General features: G+C 31.1%; 1 protein-coding gene and 1 long non-coding RNA gene across 3 annotated transcripts; one reads left to right on the forward strand and one right to left on the reverse strand.

Annotated features, from left to right (window-relative positions):
* Nucleotides 1-1,922: 1,922 nt before the first annotated feature.
* On the forward strand, nucleotides 1,923-20,864 carry LOC134237832 (proprotein convertase subtilisin/kexin type 5-like). The gene is made up of 8 exons (XM_062719976.1): nucleotides 1,923-2,002; nucleotides 5,392-5,613; nucleotides 15,731-15,985; nucleotides 16,259-16,390; nucleotides 17,955-18,092; nucleotides 18,185-18,313; nucleotides 19,443-19,580; nucleotides 20,671-20,864. Exons 1-8 carry the CDS (start codon nucleotides 1,927-1,929, stop codon nucleotides 20,862-20,864), a joined length of 1,284 nt encoding a protein of 427 aa, XP_062575960.1. The 5' UTR covers nucleotides 1,923-1,926.
* LOC134237833 (uncharacterized) lies at nucleotides 10,225-12,369 on the reverse strand. 2 transcript variants are annotated; one of them, XR_009985885.1, is made up of 4 exons: nucleotides 12,047-12,369; nucleotides 11,628-11,692; nucleotides 10,987-11,094; nucleotides 10,225-10,535 (listed from the first exon to the last, which is right to left on the reverse strand). It is a non-coding gene; the product is annotated as an uncharacterized LOC134237833 (long non-coding RNA). The 2 variants fall into 2 exon arrangements; XR_009985884.1 differs by having other exon boundaries at nucleotides 11,628-12,369.
* Nucleotides 20,865-21,375: the final 511 nt, after the last annotated feature.

The raw sequence follows: 21,375 nt of genomic DNA on the forward strand, positions 1-21,375 counted from the left end.
TCCGTCACCTTATCAGATGAAGTGGGAATCGGCCGAGGTGTACCGAATGGAGTTTAATCTAAAAATATGATAATGGGTGATGCAACGTGATGTGATGTAGAATTTACATGTCAAGAACAAATTCTAAATTAATTCATAACAAACAATGTTTTAACAAAACTGTTCCATCTAGCCTATTCCAAAATGTATGTACTGTGTGATTGTGGTGTCGAGGAGGGGGGATTAGTAAAGTTAAAAAGGTCCTATTTTGAGCAAAACATTTATCAAAATCTAATTTACATCATTAATAGAATTCAAACTGGTATATAATGAATTAAGCATGTAAAATAAATATAAGAGATTCTGAGTTATAGGTCACAGGGAGAATTTCATACTCAATTTAATTTGATGAATACTTGTAAATTACAGGCACGTAGCAACCGGGGGGGGGGCACTTTTTTTCCCCAACATTACCTGTACTGTAAGAAAATGTTAATAAAGTTAATAAAAACCTCAGTCCGTGGCCAAGTCATGAATTCAAAACCCTGATTGCGACTGACAGATGTCGATATAAAGAAAATAAGTAAGAACTGTCAGTGGCTAAGCGGTCGGCATATGAATTGAAAGAATGGGCTCTTTTAAAGAAGACCTTACAAAAAGTCTCCTCCGTGTCACGATAGGCATTGGCAAGGTATGAAATCCCTTATATTATTTCTTTCCGCTTTTTCAAAAACCAGTTGATCTTTTATGCCTATCGTTCTGTCTGTCAGTGAATCCGTCACAATAAGTTTATTCTTTTGAATGAGTACATATAAAACTCCTGTTGTCACATCTGGATAACCTTTGGCAAGACCTTTCCGTCGTGACCTCGTGATTTCTCCTTAAGGTTTGTCCTACTTATTCAAATATTAAACCTTTTGACCTCATAATTTATAATGAGTAAATACAGTTTTTTTTTCCAGATTTCATATATACACTACTTTTGATAAACCCATTCTAAATGGGACATGACTTTTGACCTCATGACATTGGAGTTTGACCTTCAGTATATTTATGTAAGATAAACAGATATGACAGACAAGACATTTTAAATATTACATAGATGTTTACACTCAAATCAATAAGGTTCTGAAGGCAAATGACTATAATTTGTCGAATCTGTTTGTAAATAATGATATAAAATATTTTATCCAAGCAGTTAACCGATTCATCAATGTTACAAAATGCAAAAAAAGTTAGATCTGCCGAATTTGGATGTGGGTGCCGTTTGAACAACCTGCAATTATCCGAGGTTTTTTTTTCTTTTCAGTTGTTAACGGGACAGCTACGTATAATAATTCTTTATAAAGAAAAAAAAAAACACGGAAAAAATGCTCTACGAGATTTAAGCAGATTTCCTGTTTTATTATTATTTTGTGTTTATTTCGTAATTTTTTGATCGATACATTTATCTTGTCAGAAAAAAACAATTTGTCATTGAATCAAATATTGACTTACGTTCATCATACTAATTGTTATTGTCATCATGTCACGATGATGGCAAGAAGCACAAGGTGTGACCTGTCGGCAGGGGTACTCCCTTCTCCTTTGCATCTGATCCCACCACTGATGTTTTGGAGGTCCGTGTGTGTCGTGCTCCTATTTTGTATTGTTTATGGACTTTCAAGCTTGAATACCGTGTGTTATCTTCATATATTTCATTGCATTGTATTCTCCATAGATAATATACACTGATATCGTTTGCTGTGTCGATTAACTTTCAATTGAATAATTAAGGCACTGATCCTGTTCACACCAATTAAATTGGGAAGTATTATGAAGTTCGTCTTTTCTAATGCTATAGGCTTTAGGCTATAAGCACATGAAAAATTTTAAGTTAGAATTTCCTTGTAGGGATTTTAATTTTATTTTTAATAAAGAATAAACCAAATCATTAACTTTGCAACCATGATATGGACAGGTTTCACTTGCATATTTTTGCTGTCGCCTATGTTTAGTATCATAAAACATACTAAAGGGTATGGTAAGTACTAGATATATATGCTGTTAATTAATCTAGTCAGCTTTGGCCAGAAAAGCAGTCAAAGATTTAAGGACCAAACTACTGATTTTTCATATGTTAAAATAACACATACTGGTAAGTTATTAATGCTTAATGCATATGCTTCAACTTTTTAAAATTATTGGCAATTAAAGGATGTGAAGAAGAAACTGCAGTTTTGGCTTTATTGTGCCCGAGAAATTAAATGTTCTTAAAAATTATGTAATTGACTTTAACAAAAGTAGAGCAAATGAATAATCATTAAAGAATAGGGCATGAAAGAAGGTCAGTCTGGAAATTCTGGATCAACAGATCTTTCGTTTAGCAAACAAAACAGGTATCAAAAAATGTATTATGTTTGACTTAGAATTGCCCATAGTTCGAAGAACATTCTTGAAGAATGTCAAAAATTTCCTAAATGTTGTTCTTTCTCCATACCGAAGAGCATAATTTATTATGTTTAATTCATTGCACCCTACGTAAAGACGGACGAAATTGTGGCTTAGTGTTTTAAGCGTTTGCTCTAAAGACTGGGTGTTAGCCGAAAATTCCCAATTCTTGAATTCGGGAAGTGGAAACCGGTTTTTCTGATGAGATTGCTTTAACCGAGGTCCCGTGTTGTAGTAGAAGGAACCCCCTCCCCCCAAAAAAGAACTGTTCAGGGGCCATGGGTAATATGTATCGACACTTTCTAATATTCTTGCACAAGATGAAGAGATAGATCATGTGAATTTACACGAAAAAAAAAAATCTAAGAATTTACGCGAAGGAATATCATACCTACAACGGGTAAAATTATATTTCGACAAGATTTATCTCCTTTTTTTTAGTTAACACTAAAGCATTAAAATTTCGTTTAAAATCCTGTTTATATAATAAAAGGGAGAAAAAGAAAAGGAAGTAATCATTTGTATAGTTATTGGTCCATAAAATATCGTTACCCAGTGTTAGTTGCATCTAGTTTTGATATTCAAAATAAAAAAAAAGAAATGTTACATTGACTTCCTGCTATTCACCCGTATCTCAATGGTTAGATTAGTAACTATAACACAAGTTGACAATCAAAAGGTTTTATGATAGTAAGGAAACAATTATAATGAATCCTTTCAATGAGGATAAAATTTGAATACCCGTAATACATGTGTATTTCTATATAAAGAATAAATTCGATATAATAGTTTTTGTTTTATTTTGAAAAAAAAAACTGCAATGTTATTGAAGGTTAACGTTATGCTGGGATTTGCAGGGGTGCGTGTTAAAGTACTTGAAATATTAAAATGCATCTGTATTTTTTTAAAGTTATGGAATATATCTGAATACAGTCAATTAGCATTGAGAGTTCTTTCAGCTATATATACACCTCCTTAGATGTCACACAATTTGGTTGACCATATATTTACTTGTTGATTGCATAAGTCACAAACACAAATGTTCCGTTATTTTATTTGTACATTGATATCTAATATTTATTCAGTGATATCTTTTTGGGTTACAAAGCATTATATTTAGTGGAGCATTTTTGTATCATATAGAAGTAAATTAATATCAGAAGTAGAAAATCTATGAAGCTTGAAAAGACAGGAAAATCTACGCTAAATACAGAATACCTGACGATTAGTAATACACTCTAGAACCTTGATAGTCTATAATTTTAAAATTAAAATGAACTTTAGAAATCGAAATGCAAGTGTACATAAAATGAATATTTAAACAAATCTCGATCTCCCACATTTGACACAAAAATTATCAATAATATACTTTTTGATTTATATTTAGTTTAGCTGATTTGATTGTCTTGAACTGGAAGGTATTTTTCTGAAAATGCTAGTGCAGATGCAAATGCCCGAGGAATGATAAGAATCTTGAACTTATTTTAGTATTTCTAAGTTGTTACTGTTCATTCATTTATTTTTAAATATGTTGCAAACATTTCGTTTGTTTAATTGTTTCACGTCTCTATGAGAATTGTGTTATTGATGTTCAGAAGTCACCATCTGATTGTGAAGGACAGCAAATTAATACCATTACTCGGCACAAACGGCGTTTGAGGAGTGCAAATCTACTGTGGCTTGGGATCTTAGTTTATGTGGTCTTATCCGAAAAATCTACGTCCAAAGTGGTACGAGACCGCGACTATAAAATAAAGTCCTCACTCTAAAAAAAAAAAAAAACGCACCAACAACTGTGAAACGCGGGCAACAGAATAGAACTAAATCAATTAAAATTACACTTTTTAAGGGAAGCAATTTTTAAAACGCAATTTTGTTTAAATAGTGTCATGATCATGTTATAAACAAATTCAACCGCTAATCTCAGTGTGTACACCATGTCATAATACTATGGTTTTGTTGTATGCATACATAATTATTTAAACTTTGCACAACCACAACAAACTTTTACATACAAGCAACACTTTTGTGAAACAAAGTCTGGTTTTGAATTACAAATTATGAAATTTAGTTTAATTGCATCGAGTATAATTTTTATATTCGAAAAATATGCCCTAAAAGGTTTAATTACCATGCTTCAGTAAGTATATGCTATCTTTTCTTTTAGTTAAATAAGAACAATGCCACTTTTGCAGCTCATCGAATCATGTAACACTATTGTCTATATAAGTTTAGGTAAAATTACTAAGTCTAGCTTATACTAAAGGGTGTTAAAAAGGTTAGTTCCACATTTTTTTCTTTTATTTTCGACAAAAATACGATGAGAAGATATTTAAAATTTGTAATATTTCATGTTTAAACAAGCCATTCTTGCAACTGATAAGGTTGTAACCGTCTTTTGTTGAATCAATAAGGGGAGGGAAGGTATTAAAACAGATTATGTCTGTTCAGAACAATTAGAGATGACGCCTTTTTTGTGAAATATATCAAGCACACAGGTCAATACATCCTTTTCAAACACTATGCAAAGATTATCAAATCTGTAAAAAATTTCAATATGACAAACCTATTTATTTGAAAAGTATGGCTGAAAAATTGCCGAATCGGCGTTAAACAATATACAATCAATCAATCTTTTGAAAAATGATCTATTGTTCTTATTGCTAAGCTCGTCAGCATGTCATCATGATGCAAGATAAGGTATGAAGAAACAAATAACAAGAAACAAGCATATTCTTTATTTTCATTCAAAATGACTTGCATTTCTATCATTCGGATGATTTAAAAATGTTACATATTTTGTTCATTTGGACAAAAAATCCTATAATTTCCTGCTAGAAATGAATTGCTATAAATCTACAGCAAACTCTTGTGATTTTGCCAGACTTGAAAATTCATCTCTTTAGTGAAGCACTACTTTGACATTTTTGAAAATCTTTCATCATGGAACAAACTTTCTTAACACCCCTTATTTTTTCCTAGAAAATATTGCGCTTGGGAAAAACACGTGGCAATCCACTTCATTCGGAAATCATACATCTGACAAGGCAGTAGATGGATTAAAGACTAACCTCTCTGGTCCTGGAAACCAATGTAGTATATCAAATAATAGACAAACAAAAGCTGAGTGGGGGGTAAATCTGGATAATATACTCAGTATTCGATCTGTTGTGATATACTACAGAACAGAAAATAGCATTTGGGGTTTGTATATAACATACTTAAAGTTTTAGAAACATGACGTACAGCTTTTAATGTAATTTGAGAATGTCCTTGTTTCATATATTTCTTGTACGTTTCTACTTTTTAAAATTTTTCCCACTTTACCCGGGTATCATGATGTCTATATATTTTTTAACAATGACAAAACTTTAACATCTGTCTTACTAGCACCTTTCTTTAAAACTCCTCCTTAACAAATCCCAACAAATTCAGCAGCAGTATCTTTATAAGTTCTTCACAAAGTAATTTTTCCATATCGGCCTTTAACCTAGTTGAGAGAGGCACTGGTGTTATGACACTACTAAGTCAAAAACGTACTGACATTCCCATTTTTTACTGACAAACTTAGAAAATTACTGACAATGTGCTGTCGTTACTGTAAAACTTAGACAATTACTGAACTTTTTACTGCCGGTACTGATAAACTTAGAAAAGTGCTGACAATCTTAGTCGGTGCTGATAAACTTAGACAATTACTGACCCGTTTACTGTCCCTGCTGAAAAACTTAGACAAGTGCTGACATTTACTGATAATTACTGTCCCTATTGTTCTCGCTCTCGGGGAGGCTGCAGTGGTGTGAAATTAAATTTTTTTATTTTAACATTCATTTATTTTTTTTTTTCATATAATTTTTAACTTTGTCCAGATGATATCTTTGAAAAAAAAAAACAGCTTCTTTGATCTATCTATATAAAAAAGATTTGTAAAAAAAAAAATATTTTCAAGAGAAGGGATAAAATTTCAAATCCTCTGTACAAGTCATATAATTATATACCCCTGTTAAAGATTTCCGGTTTCATTTGCTCATACGGGAGTTCCCCTATTGAACAGTACAGTGTTCCATATATAAACTTGTACTATGCCTTGTTAATTTTGTCATTTAAAACATTATTTCTAAATGAATGGTTGGTTGATCGATTACGCAGGGTTCATAAGTACCCAATGTCTGTAAGTCCGAGACTTATAAATAATTATTAATAAAAATTCATTTACTAGCAATTATAGTAATCTTACGAAAAATATTTATATTTACTAGGTCAGCGGTTAGACTAATATTAGCAGTAGCACCATTCTCAAATATTTTTCTTCTCTCTCTCCCTCCCTCTCTCTCATAAAGATACACACACTTGACAAGTGGGCCGTTTATTCACATTGCCGAGGGGGTTAGATCACTATTTAGTTTTTAAACTTAATCTTTAAGTATTTTTTAATCATGATTCAATTTTAACAAAAATATTACATGTTTCGTACCTTCTATTTTTTCCCCTCTAGCTATCGGTGAATTGGAATTAATTTAATTTTACACTGCATGAAAAGTCGGGTTTAATTTTACCTTAAATGCGATTTAAATGCTGCGATTATTTAATGTTTAAATGCATAATATAACATATTGTGGGATCGTAAATGTTAGAAAATAATTAGTATTTAATACGAGTTTAATGAAAAATTAAAAGAACAAATTTAATAAAGTTTGGAAAATTGTAAACTTACTAATACGTTCGGATTTAAGTCTGTCGTAAACAAGTATTATACCTCTAATATACAAAACGTATAATTATTATTAAACATGGCCATAAAATAAAGTTTTATGGTCATATTAAATTTGTTCGTTTAATAAAATTTAACGTTGATCTTTACCTCATTATTTGTTGTTAAATTCACACTTTACTTTATAATACTTCCAAAAATTACGTTACATACGGAAAATTGTAAACTTACTAATACGTTCAAATTTTAATCTTTCATAAACTAATATTAAATCTCGTATATAAGTGATGAAAATGTACGGATTAAACCTTCCCATATCATTAAGATTTAAGGTTGTATTTGATGAAATTTAATATTATTATATCATTGCATAATATCTTTATTTTATATTTATTCCATCAATAATTTGTATGGTTTACAATTGTGGGTTTTTTGGCAAGAATTTTACAAGCATACACAAATCCATTTCTCATTCAATTTTATTAGATGTTATCTCAATAGTGTAAAAACAATGAGTTCTAACAAAGTACAAGATATTTCAAATTTATGCCTAAAAGCCAGCATTTAAAAAATTACAATCATGATTGTAGCTCAATTATAATGGAGTAAATTTCTACATACTAGTAGTAAGTAATATACTGAAGTAATTATAAATAATTTAACATAAGAATAGAATTGTATGTAAAATTCAAATCCGCAATAAATCAGAACACAACAGGTCAAAAATGTAATCATTCTGGACTCCAAAAGACTGCAAAATCTGACTGAAACTGTCCCTATTAAAACTGCTGCATGGGTTGTAAATGGCTTTTCAATTTCCCACAATAAATTATATCATACTTTGCATAAAAAGAATAAAAGTTGCCAATAAAAGTTGCCCATTCGTTGTACATGTACATTAAATAAGGCACACTAAGCCACTGGCAGAGAAGCCTCACTCGCCCACAAGCAACAGCAAAAGGATCGGTCAGAGACACCACCTTTCTCTTACTTGGGTATCAAGATCTGCAACTTATTGCCAGCAAAGCTCTTTCAGACCACCCTTATATTGTTTCCCAAGTATTTCCAAAATAGATGTCCATGCACTAATTATTCAAGTTCGACTTGTAAAATACTTAATGTTGACTGAAAAATACAACACCCAAAAAAATCCCTTATATCATTTGGTTATGTCAATTCAAATTAAGGAAAAAGTATCACAATTACACAAAACAATAGCAGCTTCAAATTGTTTCCAATACATGTAGCTCATTTCTGTTCCAACTGCTAGGTTTATTGCTTGATGATTGTAATTTAACATATCCTTATTAAATCAACTTTGCATTGGAATGCAAGACATTACAATATTGATATTTTTAACTTTGCCTTAAAATATCAAGAATGAGCTCTGAAACATGCACATATAAAAGTCCTGTATTAACATATGTGCAAGTATATTTAACAATTTTTGTAAGCCTTAATTACAATTCCATTTTAATGGAAAATATTCTCGTCAAAAACTCTCTTACTTCAACTGGAAGGAAACAAATTAATATTTTACTCTTGCAATTCTCATTACTCTTTCAATATCAATTGTAATATTTATTAAAATCACAATTCACCCCTTTTTTTACTCAGAAATGTCTGTACCTCATTTGCCTATTCTATTTTTTACATCTTTGACCCACTAAGCCACTGACAGAGAAGCCTCACTCGCCCACAAGCAACAGCAAAAGGATCGGTCAGAGACGCCACCCTTCTCTTACTTGGGTATCAAGATCTGCAACTTACTGCCAGCAAAGCTCTTTCAGACTACCCTTGATTGTCTTTTTTTTCCCACAATAATGTCCATGCACTTATTATTTAAGTCAGACTTGTACATATATGTAATATATAAATCAAGATTAAAATGTATGTGATTGCATACTACACAACAAACCAATAAATGTTTAAACAATAAAAAACATAACGGTTTCAATCTGTAATCAAGCATCAGAAAAAAAAATTAAATTTCGCTGTCAAAAATACAACACTAGGTATATTTTTTTCTTATCTAACATTGAATGTGTAAATTAAAGATAAGTAAAACAAGCATCACATTTGTGAAAAAAAGTAGCAACTCAGATATTTCATCTCAAATAGCCCATCTCTGTTCAATTACTACATCCATAGGGTTGACTCTTTTAGATTCTTTATTTGTCCTAGTTCTCCTTATGCTCTGCCTTTTAGAGTGCTTTGATTTGAGAGTTGCACTTTTGGTGTCCTGTTCTTTGAATACTTTCTCACATTCATCAGAACGCAACTTCAGTTTTCTAATTTCATAGATAGTATTATCTTTAGAATCATTTTTTGTACTATGAAGACGTAATCAATATTTAAAACTGCTTCTTCTTGCTTTTTCTTCTCTTCATGCCAAGAAGTTTTCAGCTCTGGAGAAGCACATCTAGCTCCTAATTTCTACAACAAACATAAAAATAAATACCCATTTGCCTATATATACATATTATATGTGTGCTTTCGGATTTATGCAATTGCATATATTAAATAGTACACAAAATCTGAGTTGATTGTAAAATTATCAATTGACCTAGAGGAAACACAGCTCAATTTTGATTAATTAAAAAAATTACAGAAGACCACAAAAGATATGCCATTTTTTTCTAGTCTGGGTAATAAAGACAGATAATTATCTATAATTTCAGGCCAGCAAGCTACAGATTATGAAGCTAATGTTGTTATACATGTAAAGTGGGGACTAATGATTTTTTCGCCATCTTTTTTGTTTTTGGAGCATTTTATTACTATGTTTACCTGCTTGACCTTGAACATGTTGAAGTGCCCTTTTCTCTGCTCCTCCACTATAATTCTTTTATTTAGCAGCAAGATACTATGGACATGGTAAAAAGCTGTCACAAACAATATATGAAAAATTAATAACAGGTATGGCTCTCCGTATAAAGAATATACAAAAAAGGAGAAAAAATATACAAATAGGGTATACTTATGACTAAAGCAAGACGATAACATTTTACACAATGAAAAAAATTCTCTGTGTCATCTAGGTAAGTGAATTACATAAAAAAAACATATAATTATATGTATAGATCAAATTTATAGACGACAAAATATGATATGAAACATACATAATGGTACCGTAGTCCGAACACATGGAATTTGAAGATTTACAAAGTTTACAAAAATGAAAATAATAGCATTTACAGCATTTAATATATTAAGACATACGTATCTATAGTTTCACAGCAGCAAGCTACAGATTTTGTGGAAGTACATGTAAATTGGAGACTGGTGACTTTTTGCCATTTTTTTTGGAGCAATTTACCAATGTATTTACCTGCTTGACCTTGAATATGTTGAGATGCACAGCCCTTTTCTTTGTTTTCCTCCACAATATTTATTTTAATGTAGCAGAAAGATACTATGGATAAAAAATATGAAAAATTAAAAGCAGGTATGGCATCTCCTAGAAAAAATATACAGATGTTTTTATGATTAGAGGAAGTAGATAACATTCATTCAATAATAAAATCCTTAATCTTTGTGATCTAGTTCAGCGAATTATTTCAAAAACATATCATGATATGTATTAGATTAAATTTAGAGACGACAAAACATGATAAAATGGATGTACATACTCGGAACACATTGAATTTAAGAGTAAACAAAAATGCAAAGGTTAGCATCTACAACATTTAACATGCAAGTTATTGGAATAATGAGCAAGTGATTTAATATAAAGTAAAATATATTTAATTTAACAATTTACACTGTAGATAGCAGGTCTTTAAAGTGGACAGCAAATGCAAAGTTCTAGTAAATGGTGGCAATCTCATACACAATAAGTCGTACAACAAATGATTAGTTCGTACCTCATACTGGGTAGCCAAATATCTGGTCAAGTCACTTTCAGAAGGAAGGCTCAGCAAGTTCAATGTTGGTCATTCCCATAGCTACTTCAAACTTTTCTGGCACAATTTCTGAAAGAAAATATGTATCTTGCAGGGTTTTTTGTACAAACTAGGATTAATTCTCATGAATGTAAAAATTTGAAAAGTTTATAGATGACAGACAAATACCAGACACAGATAAGAAAACTCGCTCGGGTCTTAAAATGGCTCAGGTGAGCTAAAAAAATCAATTCATGTGACTTTATTGATCTTATCAGAAAATTTAAGAAATCTTTCTTCATACTGCTTTTGTCATTTCTTGTGATCATTTGGATTCCTGTAAATAATGTATGCATAATTGTGCATCATAGAATATGATAGCTATTTTTAATAATTCATGCTTAAGTATTTAACTTAAAAAAAATTATGCATAGCTCAGAATCCATTGCTATTGAATTTTTAGGATAAGGAAAATAAGAATATTAACCTCGTCTTGTTTACTTGGTATATAGCATTTCAATTTGTTGCAATATTTTTATAGTCTTATGCTTAAAGATACAGGTTGATAGAAACATTGTTAGTTTATTTGTGTTAATTGAAAATTCGAGCTGCATGGTTCTCACCATTTTCACAAGCTGTCTACATAGCCGGCGATGTGGGGAATCCTCTCAGGCACAGTCCACTGCAACTATTTAAATAATCAAAATAAGTGCTGAATATATTCTTGAGTATGCATAAGAAATAAATAAATATTTTATTACATTGTACAACATACTCTGTAAATTCTGAACAGAGGAACACTTTAGTGACTAAAATTCTGAAACCAATACCAAACGAGAAAATTCTGGTTAAAATCCATCTTTAAGAGAGATAATTAAAAGTGTTAAAAAATTATTACGAAATTTAAATAGCGCTTGCCCAAACGTTTTTACTGCCAGGCATTTTATGTGTAGTGCCCAGACTAAGGAACAGTAACATTATCAGTAGCAGGTGCAATTATTCATTCAAGGACACATGATAAAATTTTGTACATTGTTCCTACCGCTAAACAGGGTCGTAAATGTCTTCATCTTCTGTTGAAACAGAAATTACATCCAAAGCTAATCATGCTTCTCCTTTTCGTGTCACTCTCTTTCGCCCCGTACAACATCATGATCAAGTTCAACATGGCTGCGTGGAACTCTCCAAGAAATTGAATTTCGGCGCGGTGTGTTGTTTTCAAATTAATTGCTTTTCGAGCCCGACTTCGATCCCGATGTAATTGTACTACAGTAGTAGTCGATCATAGAGAAAAAAACTAAGTTATATTCCACAGTTTTGAAAAAAATCTACATAAGGGTTAAATAAATAAAAATGAGAAATGAATAAATTAAATGAATAGGGTGCCTAAATGTTTTTTTTACAAAAATGTTTCAACATAAGTTTACATTAGGTATAAAGAATTATTTATGACATATTGAAAATACCAAAAATGTACTTAAACTTTAAGTATAAGAATATTTACTTTAACTTGTCGATATTCTTAAACGAAACGTATAATTTTCTCAATTAAACTATATTATTCTCGACGTATTTTGCATTAAATGTGATTATACTTATTTGAAAACTGTACTTAATTATATCACAATATATCTCATGTAAAATGTACCGTTATACATAAACTAACTTCAATACAAGAAATTTACTGGAGTAAACGAATTTATTAAATTATATTAAACGCGACTTTTCATGCAGTGTTATGTGCTGAAATTATATTTCATATCATTAAAGTAGGTAGGCGTAGGGTGTTATGATGTTAACATAATAATAAGGCAGAATGCGGACTTGTCTAGTAAAATATTTTACGAAGTAGTGAAAATTGGAAGTCATTAGTCCGTCGAACCAGTGCTCACAAATATTTATTTCGAACCCTCTAGCATACATGTATAAGTCCCCCCCCCCCCCCCATGCACACACGATACATGAAAAAAAAAATCTAGAATACCGGTACTTGAATATGATTTATAAAAACGTGTTTACAAGTTTTTTGAACATGTTGAATGATGCAAATTTCTTTGTCCATTTGATCAATTTATACCCGTCCCGTAATCATTATTTATTTGATTCAGGTTTCATTAACATCTTTCCTTTTTATAAGATTAAGATTATTCGCTAACTGTAGGTTCCCACTATTTCCGTGACGAGTTACCATTCATCTCTCTCTCCCTCCTCTCTCTCTCTCTCCAAAAATCAATATCGACCCGGGCAAAGTTTAAAATACATGTATAGTTAAAGTTCGGCTGTTTTTTTTTTACTGTCATAAAACTGCTGCATGTAAATTGTGTTTGATTTTTAATTATTTTTAATTACTGATAAAAAGTTAAGGAAATATACTATGAACTATTTTTATTTGATTGGTAATCAAACAAATTCCTCACTCCACTGTCCCACACGCACACTAACACGACTTAACAAAAAATATTAGGAACCAGTAATTTTTACAAAACTTTGGATGTAATGTACCCCTTCTCATATATTTATTTTTGCTTAAATCTTTAAACAATTTGTGCCTTTCCCCGGTTGGTCTTTACATCAATCTTCTTTTTCATTAATCGTTAATTTTATCTTACGTCGGTATATTAAAAAAAAATATTTATTTAATCTAAGAAGAGGTTGAAGGATTGTAGATTGCATATTTATATTACGTATGTGTTGGTGTTGAATTTCTCAAATTAAAACTGTCTTGAAGAAGAGTCTACCTGTCGCCGTAATGTTGCGTAACTAACTTCCAGTGAAATCCGGCGAGTGTTCTTCTGTATAATACAGCAGTGACACCTATTGTCTTCTTTACCCGCTACCGTACACACTCGGATCGCCTCAGACGATTTCTTCTACACACAGGTGCTTCACAGAGTTTCCGATTGTATGTTGAATGATTATGTAATTCGGCTGGATACCAGCTAAACGACTTGAATAATTTTGGACGAATAAAAAGCACAGTGTTACTGTAATGATACTGGTTTCAATACCGAACAAAGCTATGAAACGTCGATTTAAGTTAATTAAATTTACATGTATTAATTTTTTGTACCTAAACAGATAAAAAGGAGTACAAACTTAAACACGACAGTATTAATTGTGTGTTCTACTTTAATAAAATAAATAAGTACATGTGCATCGTTCTTCATTTAGATCGCACGTCCCCCCCCCCCCCCCCTCCATTTTAATTTGAAAAGACAAAAAGAAAATAGATCCATGCGAACGTCTACCGACACTCTAATTGAAAAGAACATTGATATTAATTTCTATCAAAGTTTTGTTTCAGGAGTATGTATAGACAAAAGATGATAATATAAAATGTCATAGTTTTTATGTATTTGAATTAAAATAATACTTTCAGGTGGGGATCCAGAAAATCCAGATTCGAAAATCAGCTAAAAGATGTACATTATTTCAAAAGGATAATGCGGACAGTAACTAAATCGATGAATGTCAAAGGATCAATGATCAATGCAGGCCCGTAGCCCCCCCCCCCCCCCTTTGCCCAATAAAATAAAAGTCTTTTTTTTTAATTTAAATCCCCAGTCTGTCTTTTAATTTTGGTTTCTTCTTGCAAATGCTTGGATTCGGGTATGTTTGACTGCACAAAAACAAATATGGGCGGCCTCCACATAATTAAAAATTTTACATAATATGGAAACTATAACAAACGCCTTTCCACAAAAGGGGGCACCCACGGCCTCACCGCGCGCTATGAGTTTATTAAAATTATTCAAACTAATTTGAATAAATTAAATCAAAATTGAATAAAACACATCTAACCTAACAGTTTAATTCTTTTAATTAATATTAAAGAAAGTCAGGGAGTCAATGTTAATTAAGAAAATATTATAAAATGCATGTCATGTTATAACATTGTTTTATTATAAAAAGGAAAAAAAACCTCTGTAAAATTTCATATCTCACTACTAAAGGAAAATTTTTTTTAAATTGCTTAACTTTTTGAAGGATTTGAAATTTTATCCCTTCTCTTGAAAATATTTTTTTTTTTTTTACAAATCTTTTTTTATATAGATAGATCAAAGAAGCTGTTTTTTTTTTCAAAGATATCATCTGGACAAAGTTAAAAATTATATGAAAAAAAAATAAATGAATGTTAAAATAAAAAAATTCAATTTCACACCACTGCAGCCTCCCCGAGAGCGAGAACAATAGGGACAGTAATTATCAGTAAATGTCAGCACTTGTCTAAGTTTTTCAGCGGGGACAGTAAACGGGTCAGTAATTGTCTAAGTTTATCAGCACCGACTAAGATTGTCAGCACTTTTCTAAGTTTATCAGTACCGGCAGTAAAAAGGTCAGTAATTGTCTAAGTTTTACAGTAACGACAGCACATTGTCAGTAATTTTCTAAGTTTGTCAGTAAAAAATGGGAATGTCAGTACGTTTTTGACTTAGTAGTGTGAGGACGGGCCAATAGGCAGGGAGATCAATGAATAATCACTATACATGAACATAATCATTTTTTTGGAACTTGAAAACAAAAACAAAAATGAAATTATTACAATTCTAGTAGCATAAATTCATAACGAACATGGTTATATTGAATTGACGCGTATGTATCAAAGTTATTTTAATTCCCTTCGACTTCAGATATATATTTAGCATTTAACGGATGTACGACTTATAGAAAAAAAAAGATTTCCGGCACTTGCACTTTCTTATAAGGGTGCTTTACTGTATTCCAGACTCCAGTAACCAATACCCCGGTAGATTTTTGGGATTCTCCCTCTACATTTCCAATTCAACTCAACGGAACGATGGCCATTTGTGTTTTAATGACACAAACTATACAGTAAAAACGATTCCACCCGTTGTGACCATAATCTGCCCTGTAAACGGACAGTACGTTATATATTATAATGAAAGACTAGACGGAATATCATACCCAGTTGACTATTCCGAATATGCTTTCAATGAATTATGTGAAGTCGAAGTTTACGGTAAGTAGAAAAACTCTATTAATGTTAAGGAAATAAATCGACGTCAAGATAAAACTGTAATCTTTTCAATGACTTTGTTATTTCTTCGATACCATAATTTTTTTTTTTTTTTTTGATGATGAGTTTTGTTTATTCATCAATAAACTTTCTTTTTACATTTTAATGTACCGATGTTAAACGTGAAGCCACATATAAAGGATTCGTTAGGTACATGTATTAGGTACGCGTATTATTAGAAAGGTGAAATGAAAGGAAATAACTTTCTGTTCTCAGGCTGTCCCTTGCCAGGCTTCTATGGAAAAAATTGTGACCAACCCTGTCCTAGCAACTGTCGATTTTGTCATATAGACACAGGAATATGTCAATCATGTAAACCAGGTTTTCAGGGATATCAATGTGAACTTCGTAAGTACATAAAGAAATAATAAGGGTTTTTGTACTTCTTATCATCAGGTTGTATAGTTTTTCAACACAGATGTTGAGTGATACTAGTTGCAGGTAAAATTTGATCCTTAAGAAGTAGAATTTCATTGGTTTACGTAAAAACCGATTCCTTTTTATCAGGCAAATTGAACATTGATGTGATAGAAACGTAGTTGGAATATCTTTTAATAGGTCAAAAATCCATTAAACAACTGATGTTTAGATACACATATACAGTCAAAACTTGTAAAATATTTTAAAATATTTTTTTTAAAGGGCATGGACACAGATTTGAAGTTAATATTTTCTGTATAGTATCACGACTTATATCTTTTAATAGCATTTAAAACAAAAATATTTTCAAATTTTCATTTTATCTAAAAGTAATTGAAACTTCAAAGTTTTGGTGGGTTTAATCAAAACATAGAAACAAACCTCCATTTTTAAACAGGTTTAGGTTGATTATAAAGACTCTTAAAGAATCAAAGTAATTCTAAATTTTAAGCCATCAATTCATAATGTTCAGAAAAAGGAGTAAAGCATACAGTTATTAAAATATTATTTTGTTATTTTTTATATGATGTATTTATGTATTTTCATTTTAAAATTCAATTCTAAGATTACTGTCTGGAAAATTTGTAAATATCATTATTATATCTGAAAAATATTAGCCCCGAATATAATAGGCTTAAATGCATAAAAGATATATTGTTTGTATGGTTGGATACCTATCATATCTAGACATGATTTCCCTAATTTAGTATCAGTTTGTAAAGCCTAAACAAAAATTTATGACCTTGTCCTGTCCTAAAAATATACCCTCTTTGATTTATTCAAATCAAAACATTTTCAAAAAATCTATCAGTTGAAAAATATTTTTTTTTCAATTCCTAATATTGAATTACATATTATCACTACAGCATTTATTAATATTCTAAGAGGGCTATATTTTATTTTCAAAAATTTATTTTTTTCCAACGTTTTCAATGCAATCTTCAAAAAAAAGAAAATGTCCAATGATTAGTCCGTTTAATTGTATTGTAAAATGCTTCGAGTCAGTATGAGTATTTTATAAATTATCGATACTTAATGTACCTACATGTACACTGAAAAAGAAGTCCTAATATGGGTCAGATATTTTAAACAGTGTTATTCTTAAATTTTTAGTGACAGGAACATATACTAGCTAAAGTTAGAAGAATCATTTATAATAAAGCAAATGTGGCGCATAACGTTTGTATTCAAAGCTAAAAAGGAAAATTATTGTAAAATTATAGCTTTCTTGCTCTGTTTTATTATAGAACAAATTCTTTTGCTTTAATATAATTCTTTTAAAAGGATCAAAACACAATCTTTACAAAAAGATCGTGCTGATATAGGTTTACATCCTATATCTTCTTTAAAAATTTGAAATTGATATACTTTTTTATTTCTGTGTAATTTAAGATATTACTATTTTGGAGGATTGGTGAACATTACTTTTTTTTATTATTATTTACATGAATAAAATAATAAAAAAATAAATAAAATTGATAATTGATTTAAGCCTGTGGTGTCCGAAACTATGGTCAATTCTGTTCAAAGCATTGTGGGAACTGTACTTACGGGGAAAGGTGTCATCCAGTGACTGGAATCTGTACAAACGGATGTGACGTAGGAGTTTATGGCAGCACATGCAAAACAGGTAAGACTTACTGTTTGAAATATAAATAAGTCTACTCCCGCTATACATGTACATATACCTAGTTTTGTATTAAAGTTTCCAAATAATTGTAGCCTGTCCTGTGGGATATCATGGAAGGAATTGTACTGAGGTTTGTGGCCACTGCGATTTATGTGACAGATTTACTGGGAAATGCACTACTCATTGCTATGCTGGTTGGAAAGGAGTCACCTGTAATGAAGGTACATTAAAATTTTTCTTTTTCAAAATAAACTTACTTTCTTTCTAAAAGTTTATATTATAGAATTCATTTAACTGCTTCTTATATTATCGCTCTGCATCCCCATTGGTGCTAAGCGGTGTTAAATTTGATTGATGGATTGTTTGTATATTGTTTAACGTTCCATTCGAAAATTTTTCTCTCATACAGAGATGTCACCGTGCACCGGTGAAGGGCTTCAGATTTAGACCAATACCCGTCACTCAGGGCCATTTAGAACTGAAGATTCTTTGTCGTGCCAACGCCTAACACCTACCGTGACACGGGACCTACGGTTTTAAGGTCATATCCGAAAGACCCGTTACTTTTACTTCTAGTACAGAGCGCTTGGCGAAGGAACAACCACTACCTATGTTTACGTCTTAGGTATGACGCAGGGCCGCGAAAGAGAATCGAACCCGGGCCTCTCAATCACGAGGCGACCGCTCTATCACTAGGCTTGCCTGGAGTGTTAAATTTGATAGTTTGACAGCAAAATATCATTTTTATTTCTAAAAATAGCAGGCCATCTGGTGGTTTTTTGCACACGAGAGATGAAAAAATATACCCCGGTACCGTAGAACCAGCGGTATAATTAGAATGTAAATTAATCCTGCTTTGCTAGGAGCGTGTCTTTTTATATTTGTTGCTGTAAAGAGTTTAAAGGCATATTATATATCATGGAAATAACGGGGCTATTAATGAAAGACAGGGGGGAGTTAAATGTAGGTTCTCGTTCCGCCTCCTGTAAATTATTGTACGGCGGTTTGTCATATTTCCTGCTAAATAGCTAGTTACCAGTTTTCATAGACATGTTGTTAATTTACAACTGATCAGTGATACAGCTAATGAACAGGACAACAATTCATACAAAAATATTATTTAAAGCAACATTCATTAGCCCATAGAAGGTTTCGATAATTGAACATTTTTTAATGTGTTTTTTTTGGGGGGGGGATGCTAAACCATTAATAAATATTAATTTCAATAAAAATATTTTAAAAAAAAAACGAACAAAAGAAACTAACTAAGAAATAATGAATAAGACACGAATGAATTGATATATTACATCTCAATTGCACCTGTAGCTTTGTAATGTTTTCTGTAAACAGAATGTGACAACGGCCAATATGGTAAAGATTGTGAGGAGAAATGTAAAAATTGCAGAAATGAAACACAGTGTAATCATATAAATGGATCCTGCTCACATGGTTGTAAACCTGGTTACATGGGAGACAGTTGTTCACAAGGTATTAATGATTCAATAGTATCAAATTAAACGTCTTTATTCCATACTGTCCATGAATGATTATTTTTTCTTCTTGACATTCAATCAAAACCTCCATGTAAAAAAAAACAACACCAAACTTAATTTTACAAAGCACTGATACTGTTTGCTAATTAAAATACTATGAACTCATTTTTATCTATCCCACTGTGGGACGTGGAGACATATCCTTTGGGTAAGACCGTATAAACAGAGGTCCCATGTCGCATGAGGTAATGGCATGTAAAAGATCCCTCACTTCTCAAAGGTCCTCACTGCCGAGTATAAGACAAAATGTGACGCTCTTCATCGGTAAGTGGTGGCGTCTCCAAATGATTGAAAAATGTTCGAGAGGGACGTTTAACAATCAATCAATCAATCATTGCTATCTAATTGGGTCGAGGTTATTTTTACAAACATATTTAGTGATAAATACTATTCCGTGGTAAACATACTAGCACCTGTTGTATTTGAAGGAATAGCATTGGTAATTTCTTTTTATATTTGCTGAGTTTGACATTTCTACAATAATTGAAAATACATTTCAAATGTTTAAAAATTTAAAGTTATGTAAAAAAAAAACACAATATGTTATTTACTGGGTTTTTTCTAACTGATTGTTTTGTTTTTAAGAATTAAGTTTTTAAATAGTAAAATAAGATATCTTTACTGTTACTTTGTTTTTCAGCAGGCACGACATTTGTCTTCAAACAACACTCTTTTGCCGTTTTTTTTTTCTTTTTTACTTTTACAGTTCAGTTTCTCTCGGATTATCAATCCAGTTTTCATGGAGTTTTGGCTGCACTTTGTGTATGCGTACTAGTTAATATTGTTTTAGGAAGTATTCTTATTTTATACTGGTAAGTTGTGTAAATATATTTAATGCTTTTCTGAAAATAATTTTGTTATTCTCGTTTCTTTCATTAACTTAAATAACAAAATATTGTTTAGACAATATTCATTTATTCTTCTTGTAAAAAATTCTTTTACTTTTCTCATGTTTTCTTTTCATTTTACACCTGTAGAATAACTTAAACTGTTTATAATTTTAGTAGAACATTATCTATTTATAGTTTTTATACTTTTAAAAAGCAAGAAAATAAAAAGAGTACAAATACAGAAGACTTATGAGGAAAATGACGATTCTAGCAAAACCAATGATATACATGTATATGAAAGCACCGGGAACGGTACCAACAATCGATATGAAGATGTTGAAGATCTGAGTCAACCATCTAACTATGAGGACATGTTAAGTCCTTTGTAAAATAAAACAAAGAATAGTTAACTTATGAATGAATAAAATTATGCATATGGTATCGTAGATAATTAATATTTCAATGCATTTTGTTATTTGGGTTTTCAATGCAAATAAAAAGAAACACATAGCAAATTTTGTACACATATGTATAACACAAGAACAAAACCTTTTTTCAAGTATTTGTATACATGTATGTAAAAGAAAGGGAAAGAAAATTCTGTAAAACATCGATACATTTAACGATCATGCTCATATTGCTCTACATGCATTTAATTCTCATAAATCTGATAAATAAATCACCATAATTGCTTTTGCTAAGATTCCATACATGGTATGTGTACTTAGATTTATATTTTAGCGGCTTTTGCGTAGACGAGGATGCGCGTATTCATGAAAACAGCTGAGAAATCATTTATATATATAATATACAACAAAAAGATATGTAGCGCTATTTCATGATTACGCCAAAAACTTCACATCCTTCGATTGTGTTAAATTTCAAATACGCCAAACTATG

This window comes from Saccostrea cucullata, unplaced genomic scaffold, assembly GCF_032062105.1.
Source record: "Saccostrea cucullata isolate Sc308-1 unplaced genomic scaffold, CSIRO_AGI_Scuc_v1 ctg4202, whole genome shotgun sequence".
In the NCBI taxonomy this organism is placed as follows: domain Eukaryota; kingdom Metazoa; phylum Mollusca; class Bivalvia; order Ostreida; family Ostreidae; genus Saccostrea; species Saccostrea cuccullata.